We start from the raw sequence: 15142 nt of genomic DNA on the forward strand, positions 1-15142 counted from the left end.
AAATATAGCCATTGAGTCGATTGATAGAGTTTTCAACAGACAACAACTTCTTCTCTTATACTCCTTGTCTTGATCATGTTCTGAGACGAAAGCAGTAGCACTTCAAATTCCTGCAAACTTATCGACAAATATGACTGTCGTTACCCTCCACATGTGCTTAGATCAGTCTAATTGTGTTAGATTCCAGATTAGTTTGAAGCTAAACATTGCCAGACTGACAATTCTGATTCACATTTTGACCAAAGAATTCAAGCATCAAGTACTTATTACTACTCTCCTGTGTGATTGTCTATTTTTGTTGAATGATGTTTGTTTCAATTGTCTAATCTTCTGCCAATCAATCTAATCGTAAACACTGACAAATAGCCATTGAATTTAAGCAAGTGCACCAAATTGATGTCTGTGTGATTGTCTTGTCTATTTTTCACGGACGTTGTTTGTTTCAATTGTCGAGTCTTCTGCCAATCTGTTTCTGAACACTGCAATATTGCCATTGAATTGATTGAAACCGCCTTCCTTGAAAAAGAACATTTTATCTAATTCTCAACAATGAATAACACAACTTCTTTTCTTGTCTTGACCATGCTCTGAAACGAAATCAGCAACACTTTAGATTCTTGAAAACTTCTCGACAAATATGACTGTCTTTCCTTCCACATGTGCTTAGATTAATCCAATTGTGTTAGATGTTGAACATTGCCAATAACAGTTCTATCCTTGCTAAATCATTTTAGAAGTCAGTGTTGCTAGCTAGTATCAGTTCTACTTCATTTCCAAGTTTCATATATTCCATTTCTCCATGCTTATATCAGTAGTTGCTTTATCATGTCTGTGATAGTGAAGTGACAAAAAAGATAATAAGAAAATTAGTTGTTTGATTGTTGTCATTTTTTTTTTTTTTTTGCCAGCTCTTAAGTTTCGTCGACACACGAATTAGAAAACCGGAGAGTCGTTTCCTAATCCGGAAAAATTGTTATAGCTTAAATAAACTTTTTTCTGTCTAAATAAACCCTCAAGAGTCCTCACACAGAAGAAAAAATACCCATCGATCTTTTTTACGTCAACTTTCTTGTAAAAATGAACCTAAATTCTTACAACATCAATGAAATACTCTGCTAATCCCACCTCTGATCAGCTCTAAATAACTCTACATGTTAGCTAGTAGACGATCTCTCACCAATAGCTTATTATGATAACACGTACCATAGTCATATGTGATATCACGTTCTATCAAACATATCTGCTTGTCAGACTATTTAAGTAGCACAGTTTATATAGTTCACATACTACTCAATCAAGACACTAGTCGTTGATCCTTGCAATATACCCCTTTGCTATTTCTCCTGCCACCTTGTTTCCTGACGCCCTAATAACCCAGTGAAAAAAGAGCGAACCACACACAAAATTCTACACAACCCATCTTAACTGACCTAGATAGCTATCTCCAAACTTTAACCTTCCCATCTCTCTTGGCTCAGCCTCTGCACTCCTTCAAAGTTATACTCAAACTCGGTATCACTCATAGTTGTTTGTTGTTTACAGATCTACAAAAATCCGGAACCCAGGTCATAGCAAATACCTTCATTTTTATAAACTTCTCCTCTTTTCGCCGTTTTTACTTGCACAAATCATGAAACTTTTAAAAACCAACCCTCCATTGCCTCTTCTTGTTAATTGTTTTGCTTTTCTTCTTCTCTGATATCACTTCTATCTCCAAGTCTGATTTCATCTTCTAATCTTCATTGTTCCTTGTTCAGTGATTCTTTGTTTGATTTTGTTAACAAATTTCAACCCAACCCCCAACCTCAGGTAACTTTTCTCTCAGATTTTTTGTAAACTTGAGGTAAACCTTTTTTCTCGCCCCGGATTTATCCCGTTTTTTGCCCTCCCTTAAATCCGGGAATTACAAAAACCACTCTGAAAGCTGCACACGACATTCTGGGAATTACAAAAAAAGTCGCGCGACATGTTCTTCCCATACAAATGACCATGTTTTTGTAATTCCCAAAAAAATCTATTTCTGTTCATATCTCTACACACACTGCTCCAATCACTCTCAAACCAAGTGCATTGAATTTCTACACACCAAAACCACCTACACACCCCTTGACACCTCCTAAGAACTGGTAGTTTTTGTTCTGGTAAATTTTTGTAATTCCCATTTGTAATTCCCAAAATTCCTTGTAATTCCCAAATCGCGCACTAACAAAATTCGCACCAAAAAAAAATTTTGTAGTTCCCAAATCACTTTTCCATATGTATGTATTTGATATGCATTAATCTTCTACAATTCCGTGAATTGACTGGCCTTCTTTCAAAATACTATCCATGATGTTTCATTCTCTGATTTGCTTTGTCAAATCCAACAGAATTTCCAATCCCCCGTTCACTTCCATGTCCATTCTCTGATAGTGCTTCTTCAATTCTTTAAACTTTGAATTTGATCTGCATTAGCTTTTTCTCTGTCCGACATGCCTGGCGTTATTTCACTCAAACATTCCATTGAGTTTTTTTCATTCTCGAGCTAGACAACTGTCTTAAATTCTTAGCCTGGTTTGATTCTCTCTCATTTCTTGCCATTGCAATTGTTATCCTTCACTTGACTCCATCTGTTTTGACAACTCCCATCTTTAACTTAGTGCCATCTAATTTGACAACTTTGAATTTAAATTTTTCTTCTGTCACCCTGCTGTTTTGACCTTTTCTTGAATATCTAGCAACTCATAGCAGCATTCACAATTGCATATTTCATTTCATCTGATTGATTGAATATCTGATTGAATGAATAACTGATTTGTTGTTGATTTGTCGAAGAAGAAAGTGATACAATTTTTTTTTTTTTGTTGCGTTGTCTTTTCCCCACGTTACACCTACACTACACCATAAACTCTGAATGACAAACAATCGATTAAATACATAATCTACTCCTTACACAATCTACTTAAAATCTGCTCAACCTCCGAAGTCTTCCGCTCATAATCCTCTAACAACTTCTTCTCTTTGCAAGTCATCTTCTTATTATCGTCTATCTCGCCACTCCACAGCTGCCCCATAATCAGATTAATAACACGTCGCATCTGTCCTGCACTCACTTTACTCTGATCCCGTCCAGTCCCTGAAAGTGTCTTCTTCATCGTGTGTTTTGTCAAGTCAAAATCACCAATCCCACCTTCTTGTTCTCCTCTCGCATTAAGCAACTGCATCACCGCAACATCAACATCGTATACTTCTCCATACACATTGTAATACTGATTTAGCTAGACTGACAAACTTGATTGACATTTTAACCAAAGAATTGAAGTAGATGCACCAAACAAGCAACAAGTACTTATTACTACTCTCCTGTGTGATTGTCTATTTTTACCGGAAGATGTTTTTCCAATCCCAATTTGAGATAAATTTATTTCTGAAATATAGCCATTGAATTTAATTAGGTGCTCCAAATTCAAGCCTGTGTGATTGTCTTGTCTATTCTTCCCGGACATTGTTTGTTTCAATTGTCGAGTCTTCTGCCAATCAATCTATTCCAGAAAAGTGAGATGTAGCCATTGAATCAATTGAATGTGTCTTCCACAAATAACCGTTTTATCTATTCTTCAACAATGCATAATACAACTTCTTCTCTTATACTCATTGTCTTGGCCAAGTTCTCAAACAAAATCAGTAGCACTTCAAATTCTTGCAAACTTGACTGCCTTTCCATCCACATGTGCTTTGATTAGGCTAATTGTGTTAGATGTTGAACATTGCTAATGAGAGTTCCATCGTTGCAAATTTTCCAACAGGTTAAATCATTTCAGAAATCAGTATTTCTAGGTTTCAAATATTCTATTTCCCCATTCTTATATCAGTAGTAGCTTTATCATGCCTGTGATAGTGAAGTGTCAATGAAGATGAGAAGAGTATTAGTTGATTGTTGTCATTTTTTTCTTGCCAGCTGTAAAGTTTCGTCGACTCGCGAATTAGAAAACCGGGGAGTCGTTTCCTAATCCGGAAAAATTGTTATAGCTTAAATAAACATTGTTTTCTGTCTAAATAAACCCTCGAGAATCTTCACACAGAAGTACCCATCGATCTTTTTTGGGTCAACATTCTTGTAAAAATAAACCTAAATTCTTACAATATCGATGAAATACGCTGCTACTCGATCAAGACACTAGTCGTTGAGCCTTGCACTATAACCCTTTGTTGTTTTTCCTGCCACCTTTCAACAAAAACCTGACGCCCTAATAACTCAGTGAAAAAGAGCGAACCACACACAGTATTGTACAAAACCCATCTTAAATGACCTACCTAGCTATCTCCAAATTTCAACCTTCCCATCTCTTCGGGTTCGCCCTCTGCACTCCTTCAAAGTTAACCCAAAATATGCCCTTTTCCATGAAATTCTGATTTTTCCGGTCGTGTGCGCAAAAAGAAGCTTTTTTTCTCTTGACCTTAAAATCAACCAACTTTTCCAATCAACAGCAGATCAGTCTATATTAACGTTATAAACCTAAAAACTATATAAATCGCTTCTCCAGATGATATAGATTGCTTTGATACCCTTACCTTTACTATACGACCAAAATTGGGCGAGTTATAAAGTGCTAAAAAACATGACGCATGTCACCTTCCTAACAAAATTCTATATATCTGACACCTTGTCAGTGCGCATAGATTAAGATTGCAAAATCTCTGCCATTTTTTTTAGCCAGCCATTTGTTCCAGCTAGTTATTTTTTCAACGCTCCAAAAAAAAAAAAAAAAAAATTTATCATTTCTTCGTCCAACCATCTATCCATCCGTACGTCCTCCCCACCACCAACATGTCCTGTCATAGCTCATACCCGTTGTCTTAGATTAGTCACGTTGCCTATTTTGTCATCCCGTCTTTGTTGTGCTACATCTTCACATGTCTGTGTTACCCAGTTTGCCTTTGTCGTGGCATGTCTTTGTTAGTCAACTTGTCCTTGTTGTTACGTCTTTGCCTCCTCCCTGTTATGACTTGTTGTTGAATGTCTTGAGTTTTGTCATTCGTCCTTGAATTATCACCTTGTCTTCTATATCCCGTTTTTGTCACTTGCCTTAGATTACTTGTGTTTATCTTGTCATGTCTCAGATTAGTCAATTTGCCTTTGTCATGACTTGTCCCCACTTGTCTTACATTACTCAACTCGTGTTTTCCCCGTATTTGCTATAACTTGTCGATAACTTTCTCAGATTAATCAAATTGTCCTTGTTGTGTCGTATTTGCCTACTTCCTGTTGTCACTTGTCCTAGATTAATCAACTTGTTCTTGTTCAACTTGTTCTTGTTCATCTTGTATTCGTCTTACACGCATTTTACATCCTATTTCTTATCCTTCAACTCCTTGTACACCAGAACCAATATATGTTGATACAATCCTGCCACCTGTGAACGCATCATAGCACGCATCCAATGATTAAACACTTGAATATCTCCCCTAAGCCGTCTACATCTTGCATCAACAAACACAGTATAGAAATACAACAACGTCTTGTTCCCAATACAGCCATTGTGACCCTCATTTAAGCATCCACATTCTCGACATACATTTTCCCTGGGTACCTCAAAGTACGTCTCCATAGCATGCTTCTCCCATTCCTGACCAGCAATTTGCACAGCACTCCCAGTCGATTCAGCTCCTAAAACTTTAAGCATCCACTCCTCCGGTTCAAATTTATTAATCTTCGACAAAACTCGTGCATACGTTTCATTCAAAATGTCTCTTCTACTATTCAACTTCAACCCAGTATCATCCAAAAACAGACACACCAAAAGTTTCTCATCATAGGCTTGAATCATCTTGTCCATACTGCACAACCTCACAAACTTCATCCCCGCTCATTCCTCCTAATATAATCCTGCAAGCTAGACTTTGATGCACAACCTTATATCGCTCGCAACAGTTTCTCGAACACTCCTCATCATTCATAAAACACCAATCACACACCCCTTCAACCCTCACAACCGGATTACCTTCTAACGTCGTTTTATAGAACTTGAACCATAAATGAAGATTGTCAATACTAATAAATGTATACTTTTTGTCAAGCTCTTCCAATTTCCTCTTTGCCTGTTCTAGGTCACTCTCCTGCTCTTGTGCACTCTCTTCTACTCGCCGTCTCTTAAATGCAGCCCCCAGCGCCTGCACCATTACTTTAACAATATCCCTTGTTTCACCATGTGTGTTCAGCACCCCACAACAGTTAAAATGCCCATCCCATTTTAACAGGTAAAACTGACAAATTTGTTTCTTAATGCACTCACCAACATCAACACTCTCATCATACCCACCGTCTCGATCACCACTGAGAAATAAAACATACAGCGGCTTGCTTCTAAGTCTACCTATGACTTGAATAACTTCCGGAACCGTTGCCAATCTGTCTAATCTTCGATATATCCAAGCCTACCGAAGCAGCTTTCGTGGCAAGTATAATCCGTGTCCTACTAATCTGCTTGTGAGCCAACGCAATGTCACTAGTTTCAGAACTGATGCTCACACTGTTCGGGAAAATATCACCAAACTCTCTAAGCGTCGCGAGGCAGCTAAAATAAACGAAAATGATCCCCTCGGAATAGCTCTCTAAAAACCGTTCAACAACACCAACCATACAACCAACCCTCTTCTCATCATCACTCACAAATTTCGACTCAATATAAACATTCCGGTTCCGCTCACTAACAACCGCATTATATAGCTTCGGCGACAACAACTTCTCCTCCACCAAAGTTGCAAAATTCTGCGGCAACGTCGCACCCAAACTAATAACTTTTTTGAATGATCGTAATATCAGGCACTCGATTCTAGATAATTCGCGAAATTCGCGCTCCTCTAACAAGACCTGGGATTCGTCTAAAACAAACAACAACAACTCACCCGAATTTCCATAACTTTGTCCGAAATTCAAAAAAAAAAATCCTTCACATGTGTCTTGGTAAGACTCTCAATCGTACCCACAATCAAATCAATACTATCATCAAACGCATCTAGATGGTCAAAGAAAATGTGTGGTCTAACAAAATCAGTGCTCAAACAAAATGTGTGCTCAAAGAAAGTGCTACCAAAAATGCGCTCAAAAAAAACCTGTGGTCAAAGAAAATCAGTGGTCAAATCTGCGGTCAAAGAAAACCAGTGCTCAAAGAAAAATGTGTGGTCAAAAATCAGTGCTCAAAAAATCAGTGCTCAAAAAATCAGTGCTCAAAAAAAATCAGTGCTCAAAGAATATGTGCGGTCAAAGAATATGTGCGGTCAAATCTGCAGTCTAAAAATCAGTGCCCTTCAAATCTGCGCTCTTTGGCGCTACCCAAAATGTGGTCAACCAGAGAAAAAAATGTGGTCAAAACTCGGCGCTACCTAAAAACGTGTGGTCAAAGAAAATCATTAATAACTTGCCACACAAAAAGGGTATAACAATGGTTCATTTTCCAAACACAAATTCATTGACCTATCTAACTGTCTACCAACTATCAGTTTACCACCTCTTGTACTGCTCTTCCTGTGCTCTTCCAAAACTGACCAAAAATCGCTGTTTTTCAAAAAATTCTGATTTTTCGGGTCGTGCGCGCAAAAAAATCATTTTTTCTCCTGACTCTAAATTTTTAACCTTTTTCTGATGAACAACAACTCAGAGTATACTAAAGTTATAAGCCTAAAAACTATATAGTTTATCTCCCTGGACTATGTAGATTCCTATGGTACCCTTATTTTTGCGCTACCATCTAAATTGGGCAAATTATAAGTGCTAACAAACATGTGGTCAAGAAATGTGGTCAAGAAAAAAACATGTGGTCAAGCTAACAAAGTTTGTTAGCACATGTGGTCAAAAATGCGCGGGTAGCGGTAGATGGTCAAACCTGCGGTCAAAAAATCAGTGGCCTAAAAATCTGCGCTCTTTGGCGCTACCCAAAATGTGGTCAACCAGAGAAAAAAAATGTGGTCAAAACTCGGCGCTACCTAAAAACGTGTGGTCAAAGAAAATCATTAATAACTTGCCACACAAAAAGGGTATAACAATGGTTCATTTTCCAAACACAAATTCATTGACCTATCTAACTGTCTACCAACTATCAGTTTACCACCTCTCCTGGCTGTCCGTCCACGTCTTTCCAAAATTGACCAAAAATCGCTGTTTTTTAAAAAATTCTGATTTTTCGGGTCGTGCGCGCAAAAAAATCATTTTTTCTCCTGCCCCTGAATTTTTACCCTTTTTCTGATCAACAACAACTCAGTGTATATCAAAGTTATAAGCCTAAAAACTATATAGTTTATCTCCCTGAATTATGTAGATTCATATGGTACCCTTACTTTTGCGCTACCGCCTAAATTGGGCAAATTATAAGTGCTAACAAACATGTGGTCAAGAAATGTGGTCAAAAAAAAAAAACATGTGGTCAAGCTAACAAAGTTTGTTAGCACATGTGGTCAAAAATGTGGAAACGAAGTTATTTCAACTTGTTGAACTATCAATTTCAATTTATCGAAAGTATTAGGCTCAGATTTTATTTACCAAAGGTCTTGTTGTAAAACAGGATCTGCAATATTTCATGTGCAGTCCTTTTGAATTCAACTCAGGGAGTTCGACGAATCCTTTATAATTGCTAATTTATTATTCTCTATTATATACTACTTCTCTTTGGAAGACAATTCATATTTTATTACTTTCAATTATTACATACTGATAATTAGCTTCGAATCTATAGAAAGTTAGAGCAACATATATTGTCCGTCGTAATATCTAATTAATAAAACCTAGGAATACTTCAGTCTCTTCAGGTAACCAATTTTTTTTAAAAAAAAAAAAAAAAACTCAACAAAAAAAACCACAAAAAATTTTCTTTTTAACAAATTTCCATTCTAACAAACAAAAAAAAAAACAAAAAAAAACTCAACAAATTTGATTGGACGCTTTTCAAAGACAAGTTCCTAGCCAATTAAAATCATTTTCACCTTGAGATCGATAACTAGTTCAAATAAAATGATTATTGATTGACAATATTAGTTATCAATCAAACAAAAAAAAAAACACATACAACCACACCTTCGCAATAATTTTTTTTTCGCAACCTGCAGCTATTATAAAACACACAAAAACAACACAAAACCCACAAAACCTCACACAAAAAAAAATAATTTTTCCCACCCCAAATAATTTTTCCTTTGTATTAATTTTTATTACCACAAATTTTATATACCGTTTACAGAACACCTGTTTAAACTCCTTTTTGCAACTTTATCTATCAGTTATTTTTAATTATGAGTCAAACAAATAAATCTGGACCAAAGAGTCCATCTCCATCTTCTTCTGACACGTCCACTGCAGCTACTACCGATACCTCGACTAATGCTACTAATTTGGCCTTTCAAGCAAGTGTGGAAGCGAGTGTCAACAAACAGTTACAGGCCTTCCAAGAACAGATGATGGAAATGTTCAATCAATTTGCTAGTCGATATGAACAGCAAACAGCACAGGGTATCAATCAAACCCGTGAACAGGAAGCTCGTGACTTTCAAAAATTTAATTCTGCTGGCATGAAGTTGGAATCTCATGTCCAGGAGGTTGAACAAGAAACTCACGAATTGGAAAAGGAAGTCGGAGCTTTTGAAGAAGCTTATAACAAGCGTGTCCGTTTTGAAGACGAACGTTTTCAACAGGCTTCTAATGTTATGGCTCAAGCTCAGGACAAGGAATCGGACCTTCAAGAGCAGATTATTGCTTTAAGGGACCAAATGGCTGAGTTAAGTTCTAATCAACTGGCTACTCTGGCCAATGTTCCTAAACCAGTTTTCGTTACTACTGATGACATTGCCATACAGATTAAACGTATTTTTCCACTGGCTGATTTGACTAATACTGATTGGGAACAAACCACCAACAAATTTCCAACCTTTATGGAAGCCTATGTTATTGATTCATCCGATGATGACACTATGGTTACTAAAATCCACCAGATTCAAAATTATTTCCATGGTAATAAATTAAATAAGTCAGCTTGGCCTTATGCTGCACAGCCTTATTTGCGGGGTGACTTAGCTAACGGTTATCGCTATGCCCAGTTGAATCCTCTCAATGCTAATTTCCAATGGATCGACATTTTGAATGTAATTAGGGAAAGTCGTAATTGGGATATTTACAATATCCAAAGCACTGTTAAATACCAATTGTATGTTCCACAACCTGGTCAACGTGTTACCGAGTACGTCCAACAATTTAGAAATCTTGCCAGTAGTACAACAAGCTTTAAGAACCAATTTTATGATGTCAAAGCTACCTTGTTAGGTCACTTATCCAAATATTTCCAGTCTGATATCATCCGTCACAACTTAACCACTATCAACAACGCCCAAACCTTTTTCACCACCGTTAACCTGATCTTTATTGGTGTTCATTTTCCAGCTACATCATCATCTGACAATTCTGTGGCCCAAATTGAAACCAACACAGACGGAAATATGGATGTGAATTACCTTAACAAATTTTCAAAGAAACCCGGTAACTATAGGTACAACAATAACTCAAACTTTAAAGGAAAACAACAGTATCAGGGAAATTTCACACCCAACGGATATAAGTCGAATAGCAACAATTATAATAAGAGCAACAAGGATTATCAGGGTTACAAACGTGATAATAATAGTCGTCGTTTCAAAAAAATTTATGAAGTAATCCTTTCTGAGAATGAATCCGACACGTCTGACATTGATGCTAATCTTTCTGAGCTTTCTTCTCCAGCTGAAAACAACAATGACGTCAATGAGATTGCTGAGCTCGACATCGATGATTTTGATTTCATTGCGAAGCATCGCTTATGTATTTATTTTAGATATGGGTCGTTCAAATCTTAAGATAATCCTAGACACTGGAGCCGCAAATAATTTTGCACCAGTATCTATTGGTACATATTATAGGGATGCCAAAATTTTCCAACTCAAGAATATTATTCGAGTAAAAACAGCTGACGGAACTATTCATGAAATTACCCAAGGATGCAAAATAATGTTACCACCACCTTTTCGCACCACTTATTTAGCCAATGAATTTGGATGGAAAGAGGGACAGTTATCACAATCTTCATTGTTGCAGGACCTCGATGATGACGTACAAGTTCGACTTGCTGAATTGGACGGTGTAAATACAAACGTTGAAAAACATAATGATCTTAGGGTTCGTCGAATGGCTTATATTAATCTGATGCGACAACCGTTCCAAAAACTGGCTTCATTTATGAAAGGCGATTGGGTTCTTCTTTTCTCAATTACAGTCCATCTTCCTGGACGTCCCTTTTCCATCATCCCCCAATCTGGATATTCCTGTCAACAGAATTGACTATTCCCACCCACGCCCACCGTCATACAACGACTATGGAAACTCTCAATCAATTTGTTAGTAGACATGACCAGCAAACAGCACAAGGCATCAATCAAACCCGTGAGCAGGAAGCTCGTGATTTTCAGAAATTCAATTCTGCTGGTATGAAGTTGGAATCTCATGTCCAGGACGTTGAACACGACACACACCAATTGGAAAAGGAAGTCGGAGCCTTTGAAGAAGCTTATAACAAGCGTGTCCGTTTTGAAGACGAACGTTTTCAACACGCTTCGGATATTATGGCCCAAGCTCAGGACAAGGAATCGGACCTTCAAGAGCAGATTACTGCCTTAAAAGAACAAATGGAAACTTTCAGCACTACCCAACCGGCAGCGGCATCAACTGGCCCCAAGTCCAGCTTTGTTACATCCGAAAACATCGCCACTCAGATTAAACGTATTTTTCCCCAAGCCGATTTAACCAACAACGATTGGAATCAACCTACAAACGAATTCCCACCTTTTATGGATTTCAAAATCTTGCTTTGCTAAATTGTTGAAATGATTCCCTGTACCATGTCCGTTTTGATTGCAACGGAAGCAATGGTTGCCGTGTTTACAAGACCATCTTGTATGGAATAAAGTAGGGGAAGTGGTGCAATATTTGGCAATGGATACCAAATCTAATTTGTGATGTTTCCAAAAGTATCTGCTCTTTTTTTGGAACATTGTTTCCGGACCATCCAATCATAAAATAAGACGTAGCATACTTGCGAGGTCTATGAGCTTTTGTTGCTTTTTCTTCAGCATTATGAACTTCACTTTTCAAAATGCTAAATTCGATATTCTCTTCTGTAGTGGGGATATTTGCTGCCAGCTTGAGTGCTGGCATCCATTCGTCCCTCTTGTTATCAAAAAAGGCATGTATTAATTTTTCAACTTTCCACTCCTCGGCTGGGTGGAGAAAACAGTAGATGCCGATGTTGTCGTGATGGTTGTTTTTAACAACCACCTTGTATTTGTTTTTACCCACTTGGACTTGTGGGTATTTTTCCAAATGGCTTTCAATTGCCATTTGTGAATCTAACTCTGGAAACTTATCTGAAAATTCTTCTCCAATTTATGAGTAGATAATTCTGTATGTACCGTCTGTCATAAATCTTACTCTGAATAAGTCTTTTTCCGCTGCGTAAAGTAATGCCTTCTCCATGTCGGAGTCGGCTCCTTGTTCTCTAATAGTATTTGGGATGGTTTTTTTCAAGTGGACCTTGATGGCCTCTTGTTGTTCAAAGTAACCTCCATCCGAGTCTCTTTCATCGACCAGATTGGTGTGGTCACCACTATATTTGTCGGTCACCATGTCGGAGACACATTCTCTAATAAACGCCTTACTGGCGCCGTCTAATCTATTCAACATAGCAGGCCATTGGCTTGCTCCAATGTTCTTCACGTAGGTAACCATATTCTCCAACTCCTCCAACTCATGGTCGGTATCTGCATGGGGCTCCATCTCTATTTCTTTTTTGCTTTGGCCAACTGGTGGCCGTACGTGCCCGTCTTGGTACTCCCCTTCTTCGGTGGTGGCGGTGGCAGCTTTTCTGCAAAATGCACCAACTTCTCTGCCATGGTCGGCGGCTTGGTTGTCATAATTAAAAACGAAACTTAAACTCTCTGAATGCAATAATATGAAGACGCTAGTGTTTTATAAACGGGCCTCCAAGGTGTACTTGTATGTAAAAACTGAACGCAAAGGACTCACTTGCTTTCGATGGTATATTGCCAATATTTGTAATAACATCCTCCATTATTGAAAATGATAAATTTGGAATAACAATAATAAGTTGTCTTGGTAGTTTCTTTTTGAGAGGTGTTTGCCCATGACTGGGCCCCCTTCTGGTGAAGAGTAGTAGTTGTTGTTGTTTTTTTTTTTTGGTTGTTCGTTTTTTCTTTTTGTATAGGCTGGTATGTGTACACACCAATTAACCAAACCGTACGGATGCCCCAGCTTATTGAAAATTGGGGGTGCTTGTCACCCCCTCAGGATGTTGTACGGATGAAGACTGGTACGGATGTACAACTTGTACGGATGCAATAGTGGTGTTGAGAGAACTTGTACGGATGCAATACAGGTGTAGAGAACCTTTAGAGTAGTTAGTCTTAGTAAATTTGTTACAGCTTCACATACAAACTAAATATGCTAGTTTGTTGGTTTTCCTAATTCACAGATAGGCCTTTTAGGGTTTGATTTGAGTCACTGACAAGCTGAAAAGAGTTGTTCATTTTTGGTTGACAGGAATAGCAATTAGAGCTATTTGTTTTAAGTTAGAAAATTGAGATATAGTTTTTTATTCTGTAAGTTTATAGACAGGCCAACTACAGTTGTTTGTTTTAAGTCGTAGATAGATGAATTGGAGTGGTTCGTTTTTAAGATTCATACAGAAATCAAATACAGTTTATTGTTTATTTTGTGTTTCCTTGCAAATAGACTTGTTTGTTTTTAATCGATTACAGTAGATTTCATTTAGCTTCTAATCAATTGATCTGCTCCAGATTTCGTAAAATCAAATGTTATTTTTGAGCAATTTATCTCTGTATTTTCGATCCTGTTTCTCACAAAATATCCCCAAAATGAACAATATCCCCATTTGATGACTAAACCCCTTATCCTTTGCTCATAACTTAACCATTGCACTTCTCTATACATATAATGGCACCTCTGCCAGCACTGGCTTGTCCTGCTCTAAGATCACCCCTGTCATCACCTCATCGTGACTAACCTCCATCATATTGTACTTTTCTTTCCATTGCCATCCTTCACAAGCTTGTATTTTAAACTCAACCTCAACCTAAACTGGGTGATCACATACCTACCCGTTATTTCCATCTTCTCAAGAACGGCCTTAGGAATATAAGTTTTGACGTGCCCCGTTGAGCGTATTCGCCCCAGCACTCTCCATATCGATCAGGTGCAAGTCTTGCGCCACATCTCCCATCTCCACAAATGTGTAAAACTATCATGAAACTTAATAGGGCTGCCCATGTAACCGTGCTGGCCAATCAAACTCCCAACCCAAACTCTATTCACATTAAACGTACAACTCAAGTAAATCGTAATCCCACCTGCTTACTGATACTCTGGGTGATATCCCACAAGTGCCCACTCTGGGTAGTAGACACACTAAACGATTCCTCAACATGATCTGGCTCTAGTGACTTTGCCATTCCAACATGTGTGCTTTGTATTCCATTTGTTTGCGATAAATTGTTTTGGCTGTCGAAATATTTTTTTTGGGTTAGGTCGCTCACCATTTCTAAACCGTACGGATGTTTAACTTCTGGTGTTATTCTTCCTGGGGGTGCTTGTCACCCCCTAAATTACGGATGAGAGCTTGTACTGATGCTAGATGTTCTACGAATGATGGCTTGTACGGACGCATCACAGTTACAGATGCCTTTTAGTTCTACCAAGGGGCTGATTTTTGATCTACCCCTAGAGTAGTTTGTTTGTGTGTTTTTGGTATAGTTTCTCCACAAAATTACACCAAAAAAGCATCAGAGACTGTATTCCCACAAGAACCTCTACATTTCTATAATGAGAAGACCACTTATCAACCAATCCTTTGTTGACTATTCCTGGCCCATAAAACTACCGTCCCACAATTACTGTAGGTTTATGTTTACCTCTGCCATACCAGCACTTGCACTTGTCGAGCCGTACAGATGTCAAACAAACTAGGTTATACTTTCAGGAGGTTTACCACCCCGACCTTGTTACATCTGCTTTATACATTTCGGCATAGCTCCAGTTTGGGGTATACTTGTTAAAATC

At 37.9% G+C, this 15142-nt stretch overlaps 2 protein-coding genes and 1 pseudogene across 2 annotated transcripts, besides 4 other annotated features; 2 read left to right on the forward strand and 1 right to left on the reverse strand. All coding sequences in view use genetic code 12, as the record gives it.

Moving 5' to 3' along the window:
• Nucleotides 1-5405: 5405 nt before the first annotated feature.
• Nucleotides 5406-7107, reverse strand: CD36_60030 (annotated as a pseudogene).
• Nucleotides 5406-7107: a sequence feature (Similar to C. albicans YRF1, (HPR5);~incomplete sequence; apparent frameshifts; probably pseudogene).
• Nucleotides 7108-8524: 1417 nt separating this feature from the next.
• Nucleotides 8525-8771: a mobile genetic element.
• A 490-nt stretch (nucleotides 8772-9261) lies between these two features.
• Nucleotides 9262-10851, forward strand: CD36_60040 (Tcd3 retrotransposon gag protein, putative; the record flags this gene model as incomplete). Its single annotated transcript, XM_002420760.1, has 1 exon — nucleotides 9262-10851. The coding sequence occupies one exon, from the start codon at nucleotides 9262-9264 to the stop codon at nucleotides 10849-10851; it is 1590 nt and encodes a 529-aa protein (XP_002420805.1).
• Nucleotides 9262-11856: a mobile genetic element.
• CD36_60050 lies at nucleotides 10685-11332 on the forward strand (the record flags this gene model as incomplete). Its single annotated transcript, XM_002420761.1, has 1 exon — nucleotides 10685-11332. One exon carries the CDS (start codon nucleotides 10685-10687, stop codon nucleotides 11330-11332), a length of 648 nt encoding a protein of 215 aa, XP_002420806.1.
• Nucleotides 11857-11874: 18 nt separating the features above from the next.
• Nucleotides 11875-12763: a mobile genetic element (partial ORF1 (subtelomeric)).
• Between the last annotated feature and the right edge of the window lie 2379 nt (nucleotides 12764-15142).

Source organism: Candida dubliniensis, chromosome 6 (assembly GCF_000026945.1).
Source record: "Candida dubliniensis CD36 chromosome 6, complete sequence".
In the NCBI taxonomy this organism is placed as follows: Eukaryota; Fungi; Ascomycota; class Pichiomycetes; order Serinales; family Debaryomycetaceae; genus Candida; species Candida dubliniensis.